The sequence below is a fragment of the Mustela putorius genome, unplaced genomic scaffold, assembly GCF_011764305.1.
Source record: "Mustela putorius furo isolate JIRA1106 unplaced genomic scaffold, ASM1176430v1.1 tig00000095_pilon_pilon_pilon, whole genome shotgun sequence".
NCBI classification, from domain to species: Eukaryota; Metazoa; Chordata; class Mammalia; order Carnivora; family Mustelidae; genus Mustela; species Mustela putorius.
The window spans coordinates 9,486,049-9,509,368 of NW_025421280.1; the positions used below are offsets into that span (position 1 = coordinate 9,486,049).

Here is a 23,320-nt window from a genome sequence, read left to right on the forward strand (position 1 = left end):
TGGACATTGGGGAGGGTATGTGCTATGGTAAGTGCTGTGAAGTGTGTAAGCCTGATGATCCACAGACCTGTACCCCTTTTGCAAATAATACATTATTTGTTAATAAAAATAATTAATAAATTAAAAGTCTTTTCTGCATCTTCCACAATGGACATATGTTACATACCTAAAAACTGAAGGAAAACATCTGCATATGGGACAACAAATCCATTCTACTCTTCAGAATCACCTAACCTGAAGGCAATTTTCTCCAAGAAGCCTTTTCATCGAAAAGCAATTTGTGTTCCTCCTTGTTCTTAAGGCCCTGGACTGTTTTTTGACATTAAACACAAACCTGCCTGTATCCACAGTTGTACTTTTCTCTCTCCCTCATCCCTATTATGTATCAGGCATTGCATGAGGAGCTTTACCATGTTGTTTCATTTATGGTCACTGAGAACCTATGAGGTTGCTATTACCATTCTGACATTGTAACAAAGGAAGCTGAGGTTGGGAAACTTGCTCAGGGCAAATGAACAACTTATGGTTCTTGCCAGTTTAAATTTAAATCCAGTCTAGTTTGGCTTCAAAATCCTGAACTTCAAAATACTTGGCAATTGATTAACTGCCTTTTCCAATACTAACCTCTATGACTCTTTATCAGGAAGATAGTATCTTACTCACCTTTGTTCTCACTTTAGAGCCTACCCAGGGCTTCACTCAGAATCAGACACTCAGAAAACCTTTTTCTGGTTACTAAGGGAAAAAAATCGATTCCTAAGGGAAAACATGGTGGGATGTTGATATGACCGCATGCCTCTTAAAACAACTGTTGTCCCAACAACAAGCCTTTTTAAGTTTTAGCCTTAAAATGAATCTCAAAGCCATGCTGTCTCCTCAACTCTAGGGTCCCACCTTAGCCTTAGTCTGTTACCATGTCTTGCACCTTGAACTCCTCCCAGCTTCTACCCTTCTCCTACAATTTATTCTCTGCAAATTCACCAGTGAGGTGGACCTGTGTTACTTACTTTCTTATAGAATAAGCCATACAATGCCTCCAAGCTGCTTCTTACTCTGCCCTTCAAGGCTGTGCATGATCAGGGTCTGATCCCTGCCCACAAGGGCAGACCTCTCTAGTCTCTACTTCCCTCCACTAACTACCCTCAACCTACAGCGGTCAGCTGTACACCAGCTCTTCCCTCCATGTAAGAATGCACTTATTCCAGACTGCCACATGGGTGGCTCCATTCGATCACTTACAGCTCAGATCACCAGGGTCACCTCCTCAGAAGCTTTGCTTAAACACTCTATCTATAGAAGGATCCCGTTGTTATTCTGTCTCAAGCTTGCATCTGTAGTAACGAGGACAATGAGGAAACAACTCACAGTTGTTTAAAAAGTATGTCTAGTTAGTTCTGCCTGTCTCTTAAGCTAGGTTGTAAACTGCAAGGAGGTAAATGTGGATCATACTCTACACATCCCCATGCCTGAAATAAGGTGTGCCCTCAAATACTTCTGAGCTATTACTGAACCCAACTGGGTATAAGACGATGTCTTTAGGTGCCATTATGACAAAGCAAAACCATCTTATTTGGATTCTTCCATGATCAAACACCCAGACAGCAGGCCTAGAGCCTAGAAGCCCAGGGATGGCTCAGGGGTTCATGAAATCTCCAAAGACACACTGCTTCATTTCTAAGTACATGTGCATTTTAATGGAAAAGATGTGATAGTTTCATCTCATTCACAAACTGAACATGATGTCAAGCTGGATTTAGAACTACTGAACTTGGAAGTTTCAAAATCAAGAAGACATGTATCCACACTGTGTATATATAATTTTACCAACCACTAAATTCACAACCATGAGGTCTGGAAGGAAATAAACCTTTCACTATGCTGACTCAATATTTCAAAAGAGATTTTATAAAATATATTTTTCCTTGTGTAACTTCAATAAATTAGAAAATACACATCACTTTTAATAAAATTCAGAAAACATCCAACATCTGATAGGCATTAACCCATTTGATCAATTAGAAAGCCTAGCTCCTGACAGAGGGAGGAATATTATAGCCTATCCATGCTGTCACTGGCCTTCAGTTTAATCCTGCTTTACCTTTTACCCTCTAATAATGATTTTTAAATGGTTAAGCACTTACCGTAATGTGATTGAAATGCCTGCGGTTTGACAACCTGATTACAGTCGTTACACACCACCAAGTAGAAATCATCGTGGGCTGGACACAGACCAAATATTGGCATGTCTGCAACAAAGTAAGAGAGTATCACTCATCTGGTTCTGATTAATATGAAACCATTTAGCTCGCAATACTTTCTAAAGCTCCTGCCTTAAGATGAAGTACACCAGTTTAAATACTACTCCAGTGACATTTAAAAGTAACTGATGTGCCACCATAACTATTAAGAGAGAAATCAAATCAGGCTTACAGAAACACTGTTCAGAAAGTTAAAATAAAACACACCCAAAATCATCAGTATGAGGTGAAAGAGACAAATCTATTAAAATGCAAACAATGAATACACTTACACAATAAAGCAACTTTAGATGAACTCCACCAAGGGTTATGGGTAAGAACCTGTACCACGTAAAATGCTTAGCAATTCATAAAGCTGTATCATCTAATGGTTTTGTTTAACTATGCATTCTATTCCAGCCATCTGGTTTCTGAGTTCTATGGAACAGTTAAGAAAGGAAGCAGAGGTTTCACTGAAGAGTAAAACTGCTGGTCTGGTCAGCATGTAATACAAAAAAAATTATTTTTATACTCTTTTTTCAGGTCACAAGAACCTCTAGTCCTTTTGCTCACATACTGATGTCCCTGAACTCATGGAACTTTGGTACAAACACAGTATTTCACACATTAATCTCAGTTCAGTCACTAGAATAGGGCAAGATACAAGTTGGACTCTTTATGGTTAAGAAGTTAATTAAAATACAAATGTGAAACTAAACTATCTGCATGTACACAGAAACTGAGTGTGACTTGATATTTGGTAATACGTGGTTAACTAACAAGTCCTAACCATGAATAATCACTTAACAATAATCTAGGTAGGGAACAGTGCTAACATTTCAGATTCAGAATCTAATCTCTTAAATATTTCAAAATTGGTGAATTTAGGGGTGCCTGGCTGCCTGAGTCAGTAGAGCATGAGACCCTTGGTCTCTGTCTAGGTCGTGAATTCAAGCCCCACGTTGGCACAGAGATTAAAAAAAAAAAAAAAAAAAAGACAATTGCTGATTTTAAGTATTGTACACTGTCTAGAATATCTGCAATGAATGGATAATTAGCACATTTCAATTAGACAAATAGTTTAGTAGACCAAATACCAAGTTTAAAGGGGAAAAAAGATCCAAAACTAATTGGCATCTGTTTTATTTCCTGTAAGATCTGATTTCACATTTTCTCCAGCTTGGGTGATCATGGTAGTTTTACAGGAAAAAAGAAAATGCCCTGAGGAGATGTAAAGTGATCATAGTCTCAAAGCATCAATGACTGATCTAATATCTACACATAGATATAGCTCAGATTTTCTTAAACAGTTTTTATTACACTGAATTGCACAGATTGCAGGCTATAAATTTGAAATATACCAGGGACCAACAAGCTTCTGGGACGCAATGGCAGCACTGAACAGTTTCTAGGTGCTATGATCTCATTCTTTTCTCACAACTACCTAAGTCGATACCATTACAATCCCTCTAAAAAAGGAGGAAACTGATTCACAGAGAGATGAAGAAGTACTTTGTCTACGTCAGTAGCCAGGATTCCATTCTGACTCACAACAATGGCTTGGATCTGGTCCCCTGAAGATCAGAAGAACCTGATTTCTAGAAATTCCTTCCAGTTTCCACCTCCATTAAGTTGGAATGTTAGAGCTGAACACCTCTGATAAACTGATTAGATAATGCAAGAAGCTTCTATCAAGTAGACTATGGACTTCTGTGACTAAGCTTAATAATTTAATGAAAAATAAGAACCAAACAAGGTGCTATTTTCCTTGAAAGCATGCCCACATTTAGTTAAAAATAGTACATGTGGGAGAAAAGGAAAGGTTATATCCCTGCAATGATCAACACGTAATAAGCCATTTTCCATGGCTACAATTTCTTGACATGACAGTTCATTTTAAAAATAAAATGTAAGTAGTTCCCTTTAAGTTCCATATACCCTGTGCTAAATGCCTCCAATACAAGACCAATTAAGAGAGAAAATCTGAATTACAGGACACAGCATTCATAATTTACACCTGTGAAGTATGAAATGTCTATAAATATCAAATCAACAGTTTAATTAATGAAATTGACTCAATTAGTTTTATTAATTAAATGGTAGTTAAAACAGCATTAAATTAAGTGGTCTCACTTTAGATTTAGGCAATGTGCTGGTTTTGTGTGGTTTCCCACAGCACTCAATGTTAAGCAATGCTGTTTAAATATATCACTTTCCCTGAAACCAATACTTTGGGGAACGAGCCCCCTCCAACCCCTTTATAAATAAAACAACTTTAAAAAATTAAGAACTGTACCAATCCATTCAAGTAATAGCAATTCAACCAGCAACAATAACCTTTATATGGAAAACTGTTCTTTTTTGCTGTGATTCCTTTCTTCCTTTTGTGAGATTCAGAAACACTAGTAAAAATAAGAAGGTAGGGTTCATTCTGTAAGGGACCAGGAATCTATACTTCTGGAAAAACTTCAATTTCCTCAATAATTTAAGACCGTGTGCAATCAATGATGAGGATGAACAGTTGGTCTTTACTGAGCGACAGCTATATACCAGGCCCTGTGCTAAAGACTTTTTATATGGTCTTTCCTACAATAAAATCCTCCTTTTACTGATAGAGACATAAACTTGTCCACTATCACCCACCAAGAAAGCATAACCAGGACTCAAAATCAGGTGTGCTCCATGAGCTCAGTTCTTAGTATCTCACCAGCGTATCACACTCCCTAAAAAGCCTGCCTGCGTGCATGTGTGTGTGCGTGCATTGGTGTGTGTTGTGTTGTGTTCACACACGTGCACGATACACACACACAATCCCCATGGAAAGAAACACGGCACACTTAAATCCAATTCATGTTACCCTCAGAAATCAGGTTCCAGCTATGAAAATCTAAAGCAACTTTAATTTTAGCTTTCTAAATTCTTTACTTTCAGAGATCCATATTTGGAAGTAAGCTAGAAGATACAAAATAATTTAAATAAAATGTCTTTAGGAGGAAAAAAAAAAAAAAGAGTTCTATATCCTTTTTCTGTACTGGGACATTCCAGAGGCCTTAGCAACAGGAACAGAATGTGGAATGTTGTGGCAACAGAGAAAATGAAATTTTTGTGAGAGACAGTATGTATGTTTCTGAATATTTTTAAAGCGTAAGTTTATAATCAGCCTATCTACAAATTAACATAAAAAACTTGCCCAAATGCAAGGAGGTAAAAGACTGAATTACTCTGAAGAAAAAAAAAAAAGAAACAAGAAATAGAATTGATAAAAATTAGTTATTATTGAATTTTTTTTAAAGTTCATAAAATATACTGTAAACATACAACTTAGTCTATTATATACTTCAAAATAATGAGAAGTTTTTAAATTGTACCTGGCTCCATGGACTCTGAAGCAGTTTGAAAGAATGGATTTTATTGTGTGTAAGCCCTAAATCTTTTTCAGGATTCAGGTCACTCCAATCTTCCATTTAGCAAGTAGCCCAGCACCCACATTTAGGCCATCATGTACTTTGGAGACCCCAGGCCAACACACTGGGAAAGGCTGGGTTTAAGCACATGGACACATGAGCATGTATGCAGAACCTCCACAGGCAAACGTAGAATGAATGCTCTTTGCCGAAACCAGACCCTAAGCAGGAGGGAATGTATTCAGTTACTTTGGTGCTACTATCCCCATTCTGAGAACTGAGTCCAACAATAGAACATGTGTTTTGTAAACAAAGCATTCTACCTTTGCAGTACCCTGAGTGTCTCCCTTCTCCCATGCTCCCCAATCCCCACATGCCAAAGACTCCCACATTTCCGTCTCTAGCCCAGATGGCTCCTGAGCTCTGTCTAGACTCATATATCCAACTGCCTACTAGACACTGCCATCTGGACGTCTTGTATACATCTCAAAAGGAAGAAGCATGTCCAATAGAACTCCACTTTCTACCCTGCCCTGTTCCTGCCCCACAAAACTTTCCCTCTCTTGGGTAAATGATTATCCATTCTCCTTGACTGTTCAAAACTAAAAACCCAGGTGTCACCTCTGACTCCCCCTTCCCTCATGATTTTCAGGACACCAGCATGTCTGCTCGGCTCTACTCTAAAATCTGCATCCACTTCTATTATCTACGCCACTGCTGTAGAGCCTTCCATCAGTACCTTTCTGACCGGCTCTGGAAGAAGTCCATCTATCAGCTGGTCTACAGTCTCTTCTGCATGGCTGCCAGAGTGACTCTCTGAAGTTCTCCAGTAGACCACATCACTACTATTAACATTTCTCTGGTGGCTTCCCACTCCTCTAGGAATAAAATCTTGGCCCTTACCTCAGTCCCCAGGGCCCTGCCAGATATTCATCCACCTCCCTCTCACTTGTACCCTGATTCCCTCCTTGCTCCTCTCTCCTTGGCTCACTCTGCTCCGGGCACACTGTCCTCCACTCTCTCCTAGACCCAGAAAGCTACTTTCAGCTAGGCTCTGCCCTTTCTCTTCATCAGATACCTAGTACATTCACACACTGTCAGGTCTGGTTCAGCTGTCTTCTTGTCAAGGGGCTCCACCTCTTCCACCCCCCAATTAGTTACTCTCCATCACAAATATCATAAGCAGAGTGGCTAACAGAGAGGATCACTCCCATCACTCTAAATCCAGTGTGTCCTTGGGCAAGTCTATAAGCTCTTCGAACTTCATGTGTCAAACGGTAATGATAAACAGTACCTAATTTACTGGGCACTTCACAGGTCTGAAAGATTAAGAGAGTTAACATAGGGCACCTGGGTGGCTCAGTCAGTTAAGTACCTTCAGATCAGGTCATGATCCCAGCCAGGGTCCTGGGATCAAGTCCTGTATCAGGCTCCCTGCTCAGCAGGGATTTTGCTTCTTCCTCTCCCTCTGCCTTTCCCCCTGCTCATGCACTCACACTCTCTAATAAATAAAAAAAATCCTAAAAAAAAAAAAAAAAACAACAATAGTTAATACATGCAAAGCTCTAGGAGGCCTTAGACAGCACTCAAGCAACAGACCCCTTCCCAGCCTGTGAGACAGGAGTCACACACCCACACTACTGCTCAGAAAACCAAGGTACACAAACATTAAGACCTTGTAAGTTAGTAAGTAGCAGAGTTGAAATTTGAACCCAGATGTGTGGGGCTCCTGTGCCCTGGCTGTTACCAATGTTCTCCCAGCAACACTGCCTAAATCTGCCTCCTCCATGTCACTCCCACTGCCGATACCCATGGTGGTGGCCACCACACACCAGGACAGGTGTCCTCACAGAATCGAGTTTCTTCCCTTTTCAGGCTCCTCTACCCAACTGCCAAAGCTATAAACCTATAAAGCATCAAAGCTGTTCCTCTCCTTGAAGACCTCTGCTGGTTCCAAGATAGGGTTGGGATCTCTGACTAACCCCTCCTCAACCAAGGCCCCAGCACTCTGGCTTCTCCCATCGCTCTGGCCTGAGGCAACCTGCTCCAGTCTCACGACTGCCTGGCCTTCTCAGAGCCTGCCTTGTCTTCCCACAATCCTATTTTTTGGCCAGAACAGTTCCTGTAGCATGCAAAGCGTTCCCCTCTTCCTCCTGGAACTCCCACATTTAGTAAGAACCAGTTCCAGTGCCCTCTCTGCTGTGCTCTTATTCACACCATTCATTATCCCTCTGCAGCCCTTCACTCACTGATTTATGACTTATGAACGTAAGTTACATGCAGACAACTCTGTAAGTCCTGCCTGACAGATGACTCCTTGCCTTCCTCAGCACAGATCCTGAAGATGAGCTCTCGCTGGGTGCTTGTGAAGTTAACAACCAGCACTGAGAACTCTTCCGTAGCTTCCAGTTGCTCTTAGGATAAAAACTGGCCGATGAGGCCTTGACTTTCTTCAACCTGCCTTTCTCCTCACTGGCTCTTTGCAGCTGGCCCTTCCGGCCTTTGATATGTTCCTGGAGCACATCATGCTCTCTCCTGTCACAGTACCCAGGTACCTGCCGCTCCATCTGCCTGGAACCACCACCTTCTCCACATCATCACCTGGCTTATTGCTTTACTCCATTCCTTCTCAGCCTTGAGGTCATGGTCCTGGAGACTTGGCTAGGCAGACCCTGTTACATGTTCCCAGAGCAATGCCTTAGTTATTAGCCTTGCCACAATGCACCATGCCCAATTTTTAACAGTCCATCTAGCCGTGTGAACCTTGAAAAAGTTCTGTATTTGTCTGGCTTCCTGCTCTAGTGACAGTGCCTGATAATGCCTAACTTGACCAATAAGAAGCAGCAAATAATGTGTGTCATATATTACCTGATGAATAATAAGTGAAATATTAAAGTCCCTGTGGGGCCATCATAAGTCAAGGTTATAATTAGGCCTTTATGTCATTGAATGACAGAGTCATCCACTAGAATTGGGCATACCATTTAGTGATACACACATTCAAGAGTGAGAAGGTTTCCCTTGAACACATATCAATCCCATTCCTGGAGGCCACTTTGGGAAAAAATATACATTTCAGGGTCCGATTCTCAAACATGCACATCAGCAATTTCTCTTTCGCTAGTATGTCAGCGCCGTAGCTAAGGGCAGTTGTGGCGTCACTACTTGGATTCAAGTCCTTATTCTTCCTCTTATTGGCTGTTTGACCACAGTTTTACATTATTTAACCTCTTTGAAGATTTTATTTATTTATTTGAAAGACAGAGATCACAAGTAGGCAGAGAGGCAGGCAGAGGGGGAGGGGGAAACAGGCTCCCTGCTGAGCAGAGAGCCTGATATGGGGCTCGATCCCAGGACCCTGAGATCACGACCCAAGCCAAAGACAGAGGCTTAACCCACTGAGCCACCCGGGCACCATTATTTAACCGATTTGAACGTCAGTTTCCTCGATGGTAAAATACGGTTAACAGGACCTATATTTCAGAGTGTTATTTTGAGGTTTAAATGAACTATCCACGGGGAACACTCAGGGCTAAGCATGTTGTAAGCACTCAATAAATGTGAGCAAAAACACAAAAATATATACATACTACCAGTGTCTGCTGCAAGGGCCCCAGCTGTAATTAAACTCACAGAAGATTGATACATACACAAATAGGGACTATTTTACAATGGGAGCTGAATTCTCCAGTGGTCTCACGCTCCTACTGCTGGCTACACACTCCTCCCTGTAAGTGACAAAAGGCAGCGGGGCAGCAGCGGAGGCTCGCTGGCACCCCTCTCCCTGTGGAGGGTCAGGGCCCATGCTTCAGAGTTTAAGCTATACCTTTGCAAGCCAGAAAGAATGCAAGATAAGTGAGGAAGCCACATGGTAGAAAAGGTCACTGGCACGAGTGTAGATCAACTTAGGTAATGGCAGGGGGGAAACAGATCGAAGACAGTGATCCCTAAGGGCTGATGCAACAGACTGAGACACAAAATGTCTGTGCAATGAAAATGGGGGAAACCTGGCTGAAGACAAGCTCTGGAGGGCCATGTCAAGCCCTCAGGAGATTGTGCGTGCAGTGTGAGGCCAAGGGAGGAAACCAAAGATGGGTCTGCAGCTCCTTCCTCACTGCAGCTAACGTGAACACATGGACCATGGGAGACACTGCTGGAAGAACTTTGTTTGCAAAGACAATAGAGCTTCATGGTTAAAGGCACAGCCTCTGGAGCCAGACTGGCTGCATTCAGATCCCAGCCATGCCACCTACGAGCTCAATTTCCTCACCTGTAAATGGGTCAAGTAATTATAACCACCTCGTAAGTTGTTGAAGGGACCTACAAATATAAAATGCCTCAACAGTACAAAGTATTTTAAAATGTGAGCCATTTTTTATCATCTTCCCTATCTCTGCTCTCTGGCCTTAGATCTAAACAGTAGCTATGCTCCCTTCCACCAATTCCAACCCCCACCCCAGAGCAACCAGTGATGTTTTTCCATCAAAATAATCACCCAGTCTTCTTAACACCTTAGTAGTTCTCCAATGTACTCAGAATGAAAACCAATGCTTAGAAGGCCTTGTGTGACCTCTGCAACCTCAAGACATATTATTTACCCTATAATTTCCACTCCAGAATTCTCATCTCCTTGACAATTATTCCAATATGCCAACCAATTGCTGTCCCACCTCAGGGCCCTTGCTAATTCTGTTCCCTCTGTCCAGAATGCTTTGCCTGGCTGGCTCCAGATCTCAGCTTATATTCCAACAGAAGGACCTATCCTGACCACCCCTGTTTGAAGCAGCCAGAATTATCTTCAGATAATTCTTCTCTTTACTCATTAGTTATTTCTTATTGTGTTTTGGCTCTTTCCCTAAGAGGTAAGCTCCATCACGAGGGTGGGTATCATACCTGCCACAGCATAGTGCCTGGCGCACAGCAGGTGATTAATTAATTAATCAAAAAATTAATTAATTAATAATTTGAGCAAGCCCTCTTCATCAGACTTCCCGCGTTTAAATCCGAATGCCATCATCACTCACTAGGAGTGTGGCCTTGGGCAAGTTCCCCTGCTTTGGTATTCTCATTCATAAATCAGAGATGATGCTAGTAGCTAACTTAATGGGTAGTTACAAGAATAAAGCTAGTATACATAAAGCTCTTAGAACTGTGTCTGACATGTGCTAAGTCTGCCTTATCTATTTTGATTCCAATTATTCCTACTTTTACTGTCAGTGAACTACACTGGTCACTGCTTCCAATCTCTGCCATCTATAGCCGGCACCTCTTATGGTATTATGTATTAAGTACTTACAGGCATCATGGCAAATACTCTATATACATCATTCATTTATTCATGCATGTATTGAATCCCTGTGACGCCCAGACACCACTGGAGTGCTGGATAGGTATCAGTGAACAAAAATCACAACAAGAAATCCTAAGAAGTATTAATACATAAGGCAAAAGTAGTAAGTTTATAGGTACTGAATGCTTCCTATGTTCCAAGTACAGCGTTAAGTATTAAGTCATTTGATCGTCACAATACTACCTGCCTTTCAAGGTTAGTATCCCCACACTTAAAAAAAGCAAGAAAGGCACAAGATTACCTGCCTTAACTCACAGAGTCAGTAGACAGAGGAGCCGGGATTTGAAGGTGGCTTTCAAAAGTACATGTTCTTCTCCACCTCAGGACACAAGCCTCTCCATTATTCAGTGCCCTCCCTAACTCTCTCAGGATATTTCTGCTCTTCTGCCTTTAGTCAAAGTCAACCAAGGCAACCTATCAGAGAGCAGACTGCTTAATCTACCTCTGGATGGTCTGCTCTCATTGCTCCTCAAGGGTTTCCTTAGATACTAAGACACTCAGCCCCGCTGGTGTATGAAACACTTCTAAACAACCTGACACACCTGGAAGGCTGGTCTGCAATACTAAGCTTTTACTACAGTCAGCCCCAAATTTATTTCAAATGCTAACTCTCAATTCTAGATAATCAGAAGTAATATCAATAATCTAAAAAAAGTTTTTATTTGCTATTAAATGAGCTTTAATATCTCAACTGGGAAATGACAAAGCAGAATTTTATTTCTAACTTCCACACCCTCTCCCAACTTAAAGGAAACGAGACTTCCTTTGACCATAAGATGTTAAACAATGGAACCAACTAGGCACACAAAGGCCAATCAATAGCCTGCTAAGATATATGTGGTTTGGGGCCTTATGTAAAAGTAATCAATAAGGACTGGATTAAAAAAAAGAAAAATGACATGTTTTAAGTCAACAAGTAATGAACCAAACAGCAGAGGCCCAAAGAGTTAGATCAAAGAAAATGGTCCTAATATTTTGAATCACTATGAGTGGCCAGCCTTACAGTGACCCTCCACAGATAAAAGTCACACAAGTGCTAATGTTGTCACTGCTTGTACTGGAAGTGAGATACAGTGCCTGAGACAGAAGAGAGGAGGCAAATAGCAAAATCCTAGGAAATCTGCGTTAGGGAAGTCACGTCAGGCTACAAGGGTGACCAACTGGACAGTACCCATGACAAGCTGTCTTATGTGTACCTTAAGCTACTCAAAATACTGTCAGTAAATTCTGACCTTTCAAATCAGAACCCAAGCCTGAAATGCCACATGTTCTAAATCTGGAGATGCCTGCCAAAATCCTTACTGAATCTGATTTGCAACACTGCCATTCAGCTAAGCTTGTAGCCCATGGGTAAGATGTGGGCTAAAACAGAGGCTACCCCTTTGCTGGTACTGTAATCTCAAGAGAAGTACTTAACCTCCAAACAATGGTATCTGTCTCCACAGATTGTTGGGTTAAATTAGACAACTCATTGAAATGTTTAACTCTATTCTAAATACAGTTAAGGAGAATATATATAAGGACTCGATAAAGAGTACTGTTGATTTTACCATCATTATTATTTCATGACTCAATACCATTCCTCCTTTTGTTCAAAAGGCAGTCAATACAACAACACTTTATCTGCCAGTATCTTATATGCAGAAAATCCATGGCTCTCTTGTAACTAAGTACAGCTTTAACTATGGAATAGCACTGCCTACTGACCTGTTTTTAAATGGTTGGCCTTATACAGACTATACCCTGGACCAGAAACCAACCTCAACAAATTCAAAAGATCTGAAATCATACCACGTATGTTCTCTGTCCATGATGGAATCTAATCAGAAAGCAGTAAGAGAAAGATAACATTAAAATTTCCCAATACATGGAAACTAAAAAGATATTTCAAATAATCCATAATTGAACAATGCAATTAGAACATTAACAGACTAAGGAAAAAAATCATACCATCATAAATGATGCAGAAATTTTTAGGATAAACAACCACCACCTCATATTCACCTCACTCATGTATAACCACCGCTATTCATAACTAGGAATAGAAAGGACTTCCTTAACTCGACAAACAACATTTACCAAAAAACACCTACAACTAATACCATACTTAATGAAGAAAGATCATATGCTTTCTTCCTAAGCTCAGAAACAAAGCAAGGATATCCACTCTCACCACTGCTATTCATTTTTTTAAGATTTTTCATTTATTTATTTGAGAGAGAGAGAGAGAGCAGGAGAGCAGGGGAAGGGAGAGAAGGAAAAGCAGACTCCCCACTGAGCAGGGAACCCAGTGCAGTGCTCAATCCTGGGACTCCCGGATCATGACCTGAGCTGAAGGCAGATGCTTAACCGACTGAGCCACCCAGGTGCCCCTCGCCATTGTTATTTAGCATAATACTGCAAGTTCTAGACAGAGAAATAAGGCAAGAAAGGGAATTAAAAGGCATACAGATTGGAAAAGAAGAAATAAAGCTGTCTCTATCTGCAGATGACCCAGGAACCTACAGAAAACCTCCTAGAATTTACCAGTTTAGCAAGATGACAGGATACACAATTGCTTTAGTCTGTTTGGGCTGCTAGAACAAAACACCATAGACTAGGTGGTTTATAAACAACAAACACTTACTTCTCAGAGGCTGTAATGTCCAAGATTAAGGTGCCAGTGCATTCCGTGTCTGGTGAAAAACTGTTTCCTGGCTCACAGTCCTCTTTTCTGTATGTACCCCATATGAACAGGGGGAGGGAGCTCTCTGGAGCCTCTCATATGAGGGCATTAATCCCATGGAGTTTCCAATTCTCATGACCTAATTACTTCCCAAAGGCCAAGTATATTAGTCTGTAGTTTCAGTCTTTGGTTTTGGTTATCAGGGTACCGGTCTCAGCCACTTACTTTGGGGATTAGGTTTCAACATATAAATTTTATTTATAAATTACAAATATTTTGCCTATATACAAAAACAACACACAAAAATCAATGGTCTTTCTACATACTAGCCATGAACATGTGAAAGCTGAAATTAAATGGCTAGCCTTCAGCTAGCATGTTAAGCATGATATTTGCTTTACAGTATAGCGGAGTATTATTCAACAGCCATGTGGCTGTGATGAATATAGCAAACTAGAGATCTGTATCTTTCCTAAGTACCTTAAGGGGATACTATAAAACATAATTAGCTCGTATTTATAAAGTCTTTAAATATCTTACCAAAAAACATGTCCCAGAAGGTTGACTTTTAATAGACAATGAAAGACACAGACTTTTAATAAATGTCAAGTTTGGTTGAGATTCATCAAGTTAGAGAGAAGATGGTTATAAATCCTCTACCTTAATGATCACAATGAAAAAGAAAGTACATACAACTCTATGTTCACCCCCAAAGCCCCCTGCAGCTTAAGTATGACCCATGGACCATACTCTCCACATCACCAAGAACCTGGTTAGAATTACAGAATTTCAGGCCCTGACCCAGACCAACCAAACCAGAGTCTGCTTTTTAACAAGATTCTCAGATGGTTTACATAAATGTTTGAGATGTGCTGAAAATAGAGCATCATATACTTTGGACCTAAAGCTGAATAATGTTACCAACACTGGAGAAATTATTCAAAACATAATTCAGATTTTTTATCTGTCCATCTATCAATTGCATCTTGAGCATACTTGCTCAAATGTATATTACTCAAGTTTAGACTAAGTATATGTGCATTGTAAATTATAATAAAGTATACTATATACTATACAATGAGTATATTAGTCTGTAGTTTCAGTCTTTGGTTTCGGTTATCAGGGTACCGGTCTCATAAAGAGTTGAGAAGTGTTCCCTCTTTTCCTATTTTTTAGAAAAGTTTGTGCAGGATGGGTGTTAATGCTTTATACATTTAGTAAAATTCACCAGTCAAACCATCCGGGCCCCAGGCTTTTCTTTGTGACAAGTTTTAAAGTTATGAATTCAAATTCTTGTACTAGGTCTATTTGGATCTTCTGATTCTTCTTGAGTCAGTGTTGGTAGTTTGGTAGTGTCTTTCTAGGAATTTGTCCATTTCATCTAAGTTATCCAATGTGTTGAAACATAGTTGTTCACGGTATTCTTTTATAACCCCTTTCTGTTCTGTGAGGTCATCTAATTCCTGATTTTAGTAGGAGGAATACTATGGTGAAATCTAGCTAAAGGTCTGCCAATTTTATCAAAATCAAAGCCCTCCGATCTTGTTGAAGTATCAGCTTTTGGCGTCACTGATTTTATCTTTTTTTTTTTTTTTCTGTTCTCTAGGTCATCTATTTACACTCTAATCTTTGTTATTTTCTTCCTTCTGCTTGCGTTATGCTCACTTTGCTCCTTTCTCTAGTTTCTTAAGATAGGTTAAAAGAATGATTTGAGATCTTCTTTTTTAAGAGAGAGGTTTACAGCTTTAAGTTTACCCTTAAGAACTGCTTTAGCTGTGGTGCAAAAGTTCTGATACATTGTATTTCATTTTCATTAACTTCAAAGTATTTTCTAAATTTATCTTGTGATTTCTTCTGTGACCCACTGCTTATTTAGGAGTGTAGTTGGCTTAACTGTGCATTTCCCAAATTTCCTTCTGTTGTTAATTTCTAATTTTACTTCTCTGTGGTTAGAAACCATACTTTGTATTTACATGATTTCAGTCTTTCTACATTTCCTGAGGCTACCTACAGATGGTCCTGGAAAATATTTCATGCACATTTGAGAAGAATGTGTATTCTGCTGTTCTTGGTTAATCTAGGTGGTTTATGTTTTTCAAGTCTTCTATATCCTTGTTGATTTTCTGCCTAGCTGTTGTATCCATTCCTGTAAGTGAGTTATTAAACTCTCCGGCTACTATTGTTAAATTGTCCATTTCTCCTTTTGGTGTCAGGTTTTTTCCCTTCATGTATTTTGAGGCTCTGCTGTTAGGTACATGTATCTCTATTATGGTGATGGACTGACCTATTCATGATTATCTGCCCTCTTTTATATCTAATGACATTTTTTAAAACTCTGTTTTATCTGGTATTTGTATGCCACTCTAGTTCATTTGTTCATTCTTACTCTCTCGCTAATGTCTACACCCAACATGGGGCTCAAACTCACAACCCCCAAGATCAAGAGCTGCATGCTCTTCTCAGTAAGTCAGCCAGGCATCCCTGGTCTAGTTCTTTTTTGACTACTGTTTGCATGGTGTATTTTTTCCATTAACTTACAACATATTTCTTACTTCGAACCTGAAGTATGTCTCCTGTTGCTAGCATATTGTAGGGATTTTTTTAAAAAAATCATCTTCTGCCAATTTCTGTTGATTAGCAATCTGTTTACATTTAGCATAATTACTAGAAAGATAAGATTTACGTCTGTGATTCTAATTTTTTTCTAAATGTATTGAGTCTTTTGTTGTTGTCATTTCTCCATTATTACCTCCTTTTGTGTTAAATTGTGTAATGTTTTTTTTTTTTGAGAGACAACAAGTGCAGGGTGGGGAGGGTAGAGGGAGAGAGACAATCTCAAGTAGGCTCCACACTCAGCATGGAGACTAATGCAGGACTCAATCTCACAACCCTGAGACCATGACCTGAGCTAAAACCAAGAGTCACACACTTAACTGAAGGAACCACCTGGGTGCCTTCCTAGTATACCTTTTGGTCCCAAATTATTAATGGCTGGCTTGGGGATTACAACTAACAACTTCAAACAATGGAGTAAAACCAACTTAATTTTAACAATATATAAAAAAGCTTTGCTTTGACATGACTCCAATTTGTATCCCACCCCACCCCCACCTCCCCGCTGCTGCATGTGGGCCATATTTTGCTGTTTCTCTAAAATTCTTGTAATTTTTTGTTGAAGACTAGACAAATAATATAATGTGGCAACTCTGGAAATCATATCCACCTGCCCTTGTTCATTTGTTTAGCGATTTACCTGGTCTAATTGTTGTAAAGTCTATATTCTCTGTTATGTGTGGTGAGGGCAAAAGTCTGTGTGTAGTTAGCTAATTATTAGACAGGGATTTCCTTAAATTTGTTGAACCAGTGAGTCTCCCAGCCCTTGCCAAGGGGCTCTATGTGTATGCTGGAGCATACCTTCAATGATCTCGAGCAAGCATTTTACAACTTTTCTCCAGCCTTCACTTCCTACTTGCCTAGAGCCTCAAGGTCAGCCAGAAGTAAGAGATTAGTGCTTTCTCAGGTCCCCCAAATGACATCTTTTCCCCAGTGTTTCCCACTTAGTTTGTTGGTCAGGCTGTAGTGAGCCTCAACTGGTATCACCACCTCAGACAACTGCAATGGTCAATAAATGCTGCTAATTTTCTTTTCTTTTTTTTTTTAAATAAGCAGGGCACATAGTGAACCCTGAGCCTGCGCAAGTAAAGGCAAGTTCTGGGAATGGAACTTTTTAGGGAGCTAGTACACGGTTTAAAGAGTGACAAATGCCTGGGAATAGGACTTTGGGGGGAGTTCCAAACCCCTTCTATCCCTTCTGGTAGCTTCTAGGCTGCTGGTTTTCACAGTTATCATAGTTGTAGGGCAGTTGGTTTCCAAAGTTACTATGGAGTTGGTGGTGGGGTTTGAAATAGAGTGAATTACACTCCCCCAGAGTCTGCTGCATTTACAGAGACTCCGCTTTCTTTCTTGTGTAAGAAATCAACATATTCCTCCAGTCTTAATTTTCAGAATGCTGACAAAGTTAATTTCGACAATTCTTGACAGTGTTCTCACCATTTTTATGGAGGAGAGATTTTCAGGGGTCCTTACTCTGCCATTTGGAAGTGCTTACTGCAAAAGTATGATTGGACTGTTCACTATTATTTTCAGCACTGCTCAGACTGCAGTGTGGAGAAGGGAGGTTCATGGTTCAAAGCAGAACTGAGAAAACCAGACAGGATCTGTTTGCAATAGTACAGCTGAGAGACACGGAGTAGTCTGGAGTTGGGGATGGCAGGGTGATGGCACAGAAAAGATTCTGCGACATTTAGAAGGAACTGTCGCCATAACTTGGTAATGGCCTGGACACAAGAGTGATGTAGAGAATGACGCCATGTCTCCTGTCCTGTAGAACAGGATGGATGAGTGGCACCAGTGGTACCAGTCTCTGAAAAGGAATTCTGGAAGAATGCCAGGTCTGCAAATGAGGAACATACACTTGGGACTTCTGAAATCTAGGTACCTCTGAGACATCAAAAAAGATGCCGAAGAAGCCTTCATCCTGAAGACTTCCCCCCATTTTAGAGAAATGTCCTATAAATTCTAAAACATTGGTTCCTCCATATGGGAAAAAAACAAAACAAACAAACAAAAAACAAAAAAACATAACAAACAGGCAAGGCATAAATACTAAGTTGTCAATAATTCAAAGTCACCCAGGAATTAAAAATATGGTTCCAAGAATGATGAGAACCAGGCATAAATGCCTAAAACTACTCACTCCTTACACTCAAGTGAATTAAAGCTTTCCCCAAAGGCAGCTATATTTAAAGTGAAATAAAAATAAAGATAAATCTTCCCTTGTGTCTGAAAAGATGCTATTGCACTAGTACACATGTCAGTTTAATGTTCTCATCGAGGCCTGTGAAAACAGCTCAAATCAATCAGATTCGTTCAGGCCTCCACTCATTCCACAAATATTAGAGGCTTCCTAATTGACGGCACTTGGTCTGACCTGGGAGACAGCTGGATCAGACTAGGTCATCAAAGTGCCAGTTGTTCTTTTGGTCGTAACGCCGACTTCCCTGAGTATCACACATTTTTAGCTCTATAACCATTTCCAGTAGTCCTCCCATTCATGCAGGAAACTCACTCGTACAGCTGCTGTCTCCAGGTGGGTATGGGGAGGGGAGAGACTTATAGGCACACTAAGGGGAGAAAGAAAGAGGAGTGCTGACTGCTGGTTAATTACTTCAACTCCTAATCTCTCCTAATGTTACAAAGGCTTTTTCTGTGTAAACAGATTAGGTGCAGTTTATTACTACTAGGAAATATTTAAGTATCTCAAGTTCGTTCTGACTGTTAGCTCATTTCTGCTTCAAAAAACTCTTAGGAGCTAATGGGCAATACCTTCACCAGAAAGCTTCATGTGTTCTCTTATCTCAGTTGTACTTCTTTAGACTGTGCAGCTGCATTCCTTGTCCTTCCAAGGCAAACTGGTCAACACACCTGAGCAAGGTACTCAAAGCACAGTCTCCACAACCGTGTGCAAACAGATGTGGTTGGCAGATAACACCCTGCGTAGCCACAATTCAGAGCGATGCCTCAAGTTAAACAACCGTTTCTCCTCAGTTGTTTGTTTGTCTGAGTGCTTCTAAAGTAAAACGTCAAACAAATGTTTAAAATGCAGTATGATAACAATAGTCACTGCATCACACATTTATTGCGCACTCACTGGGCTACACAGTGTACTCAGCTCTTTACACGCTTTATGGCTTTATGTTATGTAATCTTTGCAACAACCCTGCAGTAGAGGTACTATTATTAGCCCGCTTTTACAAATGAAGAAACAGGCATGGAATGATTAAGTAACTCAGCCAAGGTGGCACAGCTGGCAAGAGATGGGTCTGGACTTAAAGGTGAAATCTAGTTTACTCCAGATCCTAGTCTCTAACCAACACAATGACATGTCACTGGTTAGAGCTTCATTCCCTCCTTCAAAAGTATTCGCTAAGGGTCCCACTTTTATCACCTCTGGGCAAGAGTAAACAAGAAATACAAAGATCCAACCCTTGCGGAATTGACACAGCTTCTGACATTATGAGAGCTGTTTCCTTTAAGACACTTGGGTGGGCAAAACTGTTCACATACATTACTTTATACATAAATAAAACTCACCACTGCCCTAATAAATCCCAATTACCTTAAAGTAATGGTATATAAATATTACACTGAAAACGATTTCAGTGGATGTGGGTGGGATCTCAATAGGTTCAAAAGAAGTACGAAGCATTCAGCTATACTCTTAAAAGACTAACATGACAATACGCACTCTCTACCCTCATTCAACACATCACGAAGCACTTAAGACAACACAGAAAAAGAACTTCATGTACTAATAAATGGAAACTAACAAAGTAAGCTTTTTCACTCCAGTAAGCCTTTATTTTATTTTAGTTAACATATTTCTGTCCTCCCTCGTTTCAGAAAAACAGCCAACGCACTGCCTTATTTACGTCTGTGCTTATCGGTAATGACATGTCCATATCTCTGCAAACAGTTGGTTAATTAATTTGTACCCCTATCTTCTGGCAGCCTGCCTGTGCAACCGAACAGCAAAAATAATTATACTAGGCTAAAGTGGGGACATTTTCACTCTTCTTTTTGAGATTTCTTATCATGGGGCTTGTTGCCTTTTTTTAAAAAATGGGTTTGAGTTGTAGGATGCTTGCAAATCAGATTAAAGTTATTAGAAGACCATGTTTCCATTCTTCACTCCAGCATGAATAAGCAATCAGGAAGAAAATGAACAGACTGAAAACTGACCAAGCAGTCAAAGGCATAAAACTGGGCTGAGTGGAATCATGGATGAAGACAAATCAAGCTCTACTGCAGGAAAGACCTTCATCTCTTTCATTACATTAATCTGAGATTAATCTATCAACACAAATTTACCTAGAACCTACCACAAGCAATCACCAAACCCCATGTGAAAGTCAAGTAAGAGATCACTGGGATCCTGTACCTGACACCCAAATCACAGGATTTCTAATTAGGGATCACCTTTGAAACAGTCTCCAGGGATATATGTCTAGTACTTCAAGGCAAACACAACAGTCCCCTGAGCCCAGCATAAGCCAACCTAACATATAACTCATGTTATAGTTTCCTGCATGCCTGATGACTTTCATCTGTCTTGATTTTAACAATGGAGTTCCATTTTAAGAGAGGAATTGGTTAGTTTCTAACATCAGTTGAAATCACCCTTGAAAATGTCTCAGACGCCACGTGGAGGACATCCAGGAGGTCCCACACAGCCAGTTGTGTCACTGATGTTAGAACAGATGGCTGTTCCTACCAAATGAAATAGATGGCTTGTTTTCAGGGGCCTTACTGTACAAAAATATCCATGTAATTCAACACCAGACTCACAGGACAATGAGATGCTTGCACTTGGACTCAGTTCCCACAACCATCTCCAAATAAAGGAAAAGCAATCAATATTCATAATTGTGTGCTTACTATGTTCAAAACACTCTTTCAGGATGCTGAAGGTAACAGCTATGAGCAAAATCCTACCCTTGCGAAACTTACATCTGAGTTGATTCACACCTCTCTTTTCAAGCTCATTTCAGGGCAATATGCATGGAATGACTAGTGAAATCAGCCACACTGTTTTTTCTCTTTTGTACCATCTTAAACTATAATTTACATAAGTTACAAGCACATATGATGCAACCCTCCTGTAAAAGTTTGAGACCTAGGTTTCTTTTTTTTTTTTTTCAAGATTTATTTATTTGAGAGAGCGAGCGAGCAGCGGACTCCCCGCTGAGAGGGAGCCCTATGAAGGGCTCAATACCAGGATCCTGGGATCATGACCTCAGATGAATGCAGAGGCTTAACTGAGCCACCCATGACCCATGACCTAAGTTTCTTTTATCAGCAGTGTCAGAAAACTGGCTTGTACTATTTATCAAAATGCAGTAAAACAGTCACATAACCACTCACACTCACTGCTGAAATTGCAAAACAAGGACTATTGCAAAAAACACTGTTGGTACCCACATCATGTGAGAGGCTGCACTGCTTTTTGTCCGGAGTCGTGTGAAGGTCCAAAACCATATGAAAAGCAGTTTAAGGGCATCATCACAGAACAGTGAAAAGTGCAGGCTGTTCAAATGTTCGAGATTGTATGTTTGTGGCATTGTGCTGAGTACTGGGAAAAAACAGCATGGTAAAGCAGACTTTGCCCATAAAGAGCTTACAATCCAGTCACAAAGCTGAGAAATTCACAGAAATACCACATCTCTTCATTTCAAAGCTGCCACCAAGTGTGTGTCAATACCAGCCTTTGGGGAAGAATAAAAAAATGTATTTTTCAACTTTATAGTCCAGTCCACTCTTATTTCAGAAATATTAAAACAAAAAAGAGGTGAGGCAGCTGGGTGGCTCAGTTGGTTAAGCATCTGCCTTAGGCTCTGGTCATGATCCCAGGGTCCTAGGATTATGCCTGAGGTCAGACTCCCTGCTCAGCAGGGAGCCTGCTTCTCCCTCTCCCTCTGCTTATCCCTTCTCCACTCATGCACACCAGTACAAGTGCACGCTCTCTCTCAAATAAATAAATAAATAAATAAAATCTTAAAAAAAAAGAAAAAGAAAAAGTGGCATCTTGGAATCAAGGATATACAATAACAGTTACTCTGGGACTTCTCAGGTGTGGCTGTGCAACATCAGTGAAACTCAGGATAAGGAAAGGAGCACTTCTCTTGATAGTCACCCAGAAGAATATCGTTAATGTAAAATCACAACGATCTCAGCAGCGAATTTCCTCCATAATGATTTCTAAGGAAGGGGCTAGTAGTCTTTCAACAGCATCACAGCAGCGACACCAACAATCAGTCATTTGTTCAAACATTTATCAAGTACCTCATATGCACCCAATACTGAAGAACATTCCTATATGCCAGGACCTGAGTGAGGGGTTTTATATTATGACATGTGTTTGGTATTATATGTATTTTTATATATACTTATATTTAGGGGCAACTCTGCCCCTAAAGGGATGCTGGCAGTGTTTGGAGACATTTCCGGCTGTCACATGTCGGGCATGTGGTTCTCCTGGCACCCGACACAGAGGCCAGATGCTGCCAAATACCCTACAATGCACAGGACATTCCCCACAACAAAACAATTATCTGGCCCCAAATGTCATTAACACTGAGGTTGAAAACCCCTCCATGAATTAAAGCACCCTCAAAAAACCTATGGGGGAAAGTCTATTGTAATCCATGCCCACTTGTGAGGTAATGGGAGGCCAAGAGGTATGAAATAACTTGCCCAAGGTCAGCGGGGAAGGATGGAGCTGGGATTGTAACCCAGGAAATGCAAAGCACGGTGCAACGAGCATTAACACCCTGCAAAACTCTTGGTGTGATTACAGGAACCCAGAGAGGAAGTACTTTAAAAAAAAAACTGAGTCACCAGGATGTAACGCTCTTCATTTCACCCTCTCTTCCCTCAGTTACCATCCAGAAGTATTCCCTTTCCGCCTCTCACAAAGGCCATCTCTTTCCAGTGTTCCCCCATCCCATCTTGATCTCTGGAAAGAGGTGTTAAGTAAGATGACCATCTGATTTCTGATTTCTCCTCCCACTGTTCAGAGTGGTTCCCGTCAGCATAAACAAAAACA

At 40.5% G+C, this 23,320-nt stretch overlaps 1 protein-coding gene across 6 annotated transcripts in view; it reads right to left on the reverse strand.

Annotated features, from left to right (window-relative positions):
* The window catches only part of ATXN7 (ataxin 7), a 137,320-nt gene that overhangs the window by 47,750 nt on the left and 66,250 nt on the right, over nt 1–23,320 (reverse strand). For all 6 annotated transcript variants that reach the window (XR_006606193.1, XM_045078123.1, XM_045078117.1 and 3 more), the window contains one exon: nt 2,142–2,246. Coding sequence is in view for 5 of the 6 variants with exons in the window: in XM_045078123.1 (XP_044934058.1) it covers nt 2,142–2,246 (105 nt within the window). In the remaining variant the exon portion in view is untranslated. The remainder of the gene's footprint in view (nt 1–2,141; nt 2,247–23,320) is intronic.